Source organism: Sardina pilchardus, chromosome 24 (assembly GCF_963854185.1).
Source record: "Sardina pilchardus chromosome 24, fSarPil1.1, whole genome shotgun sequence".
NCBI classification, from domain to species: domain Eukaryota; kingdom Metazoa; phylum Chordata; class Actinopteri; order Clupeiformes; family Clupeidae; genus Sardina; species Sardina pilchardus.
The window spans coordinates 10,368,994-10,371,493 of record NC_085017.1 but is presented as its reverse complement, the minus strand read 5'-3'; the positions used below and the strand labels follow the sequence as shown (position 1 = coordinate 10,371,493).

At 50.4% G+C, this 2,500-nt stretch overlaps 1 protein-coding gene across 1 annotated transcript in view; it reads left to right on the top strand.

Moving 5' to 3' along the window:
- The window catches only part of efna1a (ephrin-A1a), an 18,776-nt gene that overhangs the window by 16,141 nt on the left and 135 nt on the right, over positions 1 to 2,500 (top strand). The window contains exons 3-5 of the mRNA XM_062529705.1: positions 650 to 715; positions 952 to 1,035; positions 1,792 to 2,500. The exon at positions 1,792 to 2,500 is cut by the window's right edge and continues 135 nt beyond it. Of these exons, the coding sequence (XP_062385689.1) occupies positions 650 to 715; positions 952 to 1,035; positions 1,792 to 1,913 (272 nt within the window). The 3' untranslated portion in view covers positions 1,914 to 2,500. The remainder of the gene's footprint in view (positions 1 to 649; positions 716 to 951; positions 1,036 to 1,791) is intronic.

Sequence of the window (2,500 nt, the reverse complement as noted above, 5' to 3'; positions counted from 1 at the left end):
GATCCGTCATAGAGAGGGCGAGAAAATCCAAGCGGCTTCCCGGCATACGAGCAATCGCTCCGCCACAACCCACCCCCCCTCGAAAGTATGCCGTGCCCGCTGCTTCCGCCCCTCCTGCCCCTTCTGCCCCTGCTTTTAGATTTATGGGTGCTTGGAAGGGTAGACTACGGCAGCCTGGATGAGTCACACAGAGCAGAGCAGAGCAGAGCGGAGCCGGTGTTGGGGGGGGGGGGGGGGGGGGGTAGAGGTGGGTGGTGGCCTACATGGCCCACAGACGCCTGGCACCTCGCTCCTCGCTTCTCGGCGCTCCGCTCCACTCCTGCCAGAGTCGCTCTCAGTATGCTGGATGGCTGTGCTCCAGCCCGACCCGGTCTGGTCATCGCGGGCCGAGAGTGGGCGCGTAAGGGTGCTCGTATCAAGGGCAGAGTGCGAGCTGGAAGGGTAGTGGGCATTAGAGTGCTCGGTGGTATTAGAGTGTTTGAAACATCTCACATAGTGCCCCCCCCCCCCTCTCTCTCTCTCTCTCTTGCTCATCACCCCCCACTGGAAAAACAAGCAGCCCCCTAGAGTGCAGCTGTGAAGGCTGGATTAGCGGTTAAACCCATCAGGCCATGTCTGTAATTAACACCCTATTCCTCTCTCTCTCTAGCTAAACCACTCCATCACCATGGCGAAGAGTGCCTGCGTCTCCGCGTGGATGTCGTGGCGTCTGATGGTGAGTCTGCAGTCGCCGTGCCAACACCACACCACATCGCACAACACAACACCACACCACACCACACAACACCACACACACACCCCCAGAAATCAAACCTGGGAAAAACACTTTTTTTTTTTTTTTAATACGTGTCTCATCTCACGGTGGTGGTGCTCTTTAATCAAGCACCATTACAGCATGTGAGAAAAAGCGAGAACATGAAAGTCTAACCGTTCCTGTCGTCTGTCTCTCAGGTTCTCAGGAAGCTCACGTGGGAACCGGCGGTGGCGGTGGCGATGGCGGTGGTGTGCATAACCCATCCAACAGACTCCCAGCAGGTACGCAGAGACTCTTCAGCCTAGTAGTCGCTCTCTGAATCAAGGCTGGCCAAATCCCACTGGCGGCGACGTTCGTAGCCGTGGATTTCACGCTCAAGGGATAGAATAAGAGTCTCTAAACTTTGGCGCTGGCGCATGTCAGACGCCGCCAGTGAGCTTTGCTCCGTTAAAAGTAACGTTCTAAACTCTGGCGTCACTTGACGCGCGTCAAGCGTCGCCAGTGGGTGTTGGCCTTTAGCCTGTTTTCCAACGTGAGCTCAAGCACACAGTGACTTGGTTGACTTACAGCAACAAACATAGTCACTCTCTAAAACACGGCTGGCTATTTACATGTATTGTATTTCAGCATAAACTTAATAACCTAACTTAAATAGATAGATAGGTATCAATCAATCTATCTATCTATCTATCTATCTATCTATCTATCTATTTATTTCAGTTAGGTCTCTAGTCATGTTGAAATACACTAATATGGCTCACGTCAGGGGTCTTCAACAGGTTGCTGGTGGTGAGCTACCAGTAGCTTCACTCCGGTTTCTGAATAGCTCTCTAAAAGGTTGAAAGAAAATGTTCATACATCTGAGAACACAGTCACTTGGAAAACCTGTTAAAAGTTCCCATCACATCAAACTCACAGTGAAGCTACTACTCGGCCATGTTGACTTTTTCAAAGTAACTCTTGGAGGGAAAATGGCTGGAGACCCCTGGTCTACATTGACGCATTGTCTAACATCTCTTCTCTTCTCTTGTCTGCAGATCAACCTGTGCTCCTGCCCGACGTCCTGAAGAGTGTCAAAGCCAACTCGGCAGTGACGTCATCGAGCCTCTCCCTCTCCACGCTGCTGCTGACGGTGTTACTACTGCTTGTGCTGCAGTGAGACGCCAAGAAGACTACAAATCCCATAGATTTGAGTCTTCTGAGGACTACAGTAACGGTGGCCTGTAGTGGCCATACAGAGACAGTTCCCCATAGCCTGGTGCAGGCCGCTGGGAAAAGGGACATGTACAGAAGGAATGTTCCGGAACAAGAGGTTGGGATGGGGAATACGTTCCCCAAAGCCGTAGTCAACCTTTTTCTCCTTAATGAGAACCAAGACGTCAGTATTTTTCTGGAAGGATTTCCTCTTGTCAAGGGAAACTTTTTTTTTTTTTTTGTAGAAGTTTCCCTCCCCCTTATTTGTATTTTGACAAAAGCTGAACTTTTGGAGAAGTGCTTAAACTATGAAGAACAGTAACCTTAACACTTAAAGAACAAACAAAAAACCACAAAAAAAATCCAGAAAGGACTCAAAGCAAGTACAGACCTCTACAATACAAAGAGCTCAGAAACATGGAAAATCACGTCCCGAGTCGACGATGAGTTTGGATGGTCCTGGTTAGGTTCTGGCTCGGATCCGGTTCTCTTCTGACCTGGGCCCAGAGTCAGCGGTTATCTGGGACTCGTTGGTGACCACATGAGCCAAAG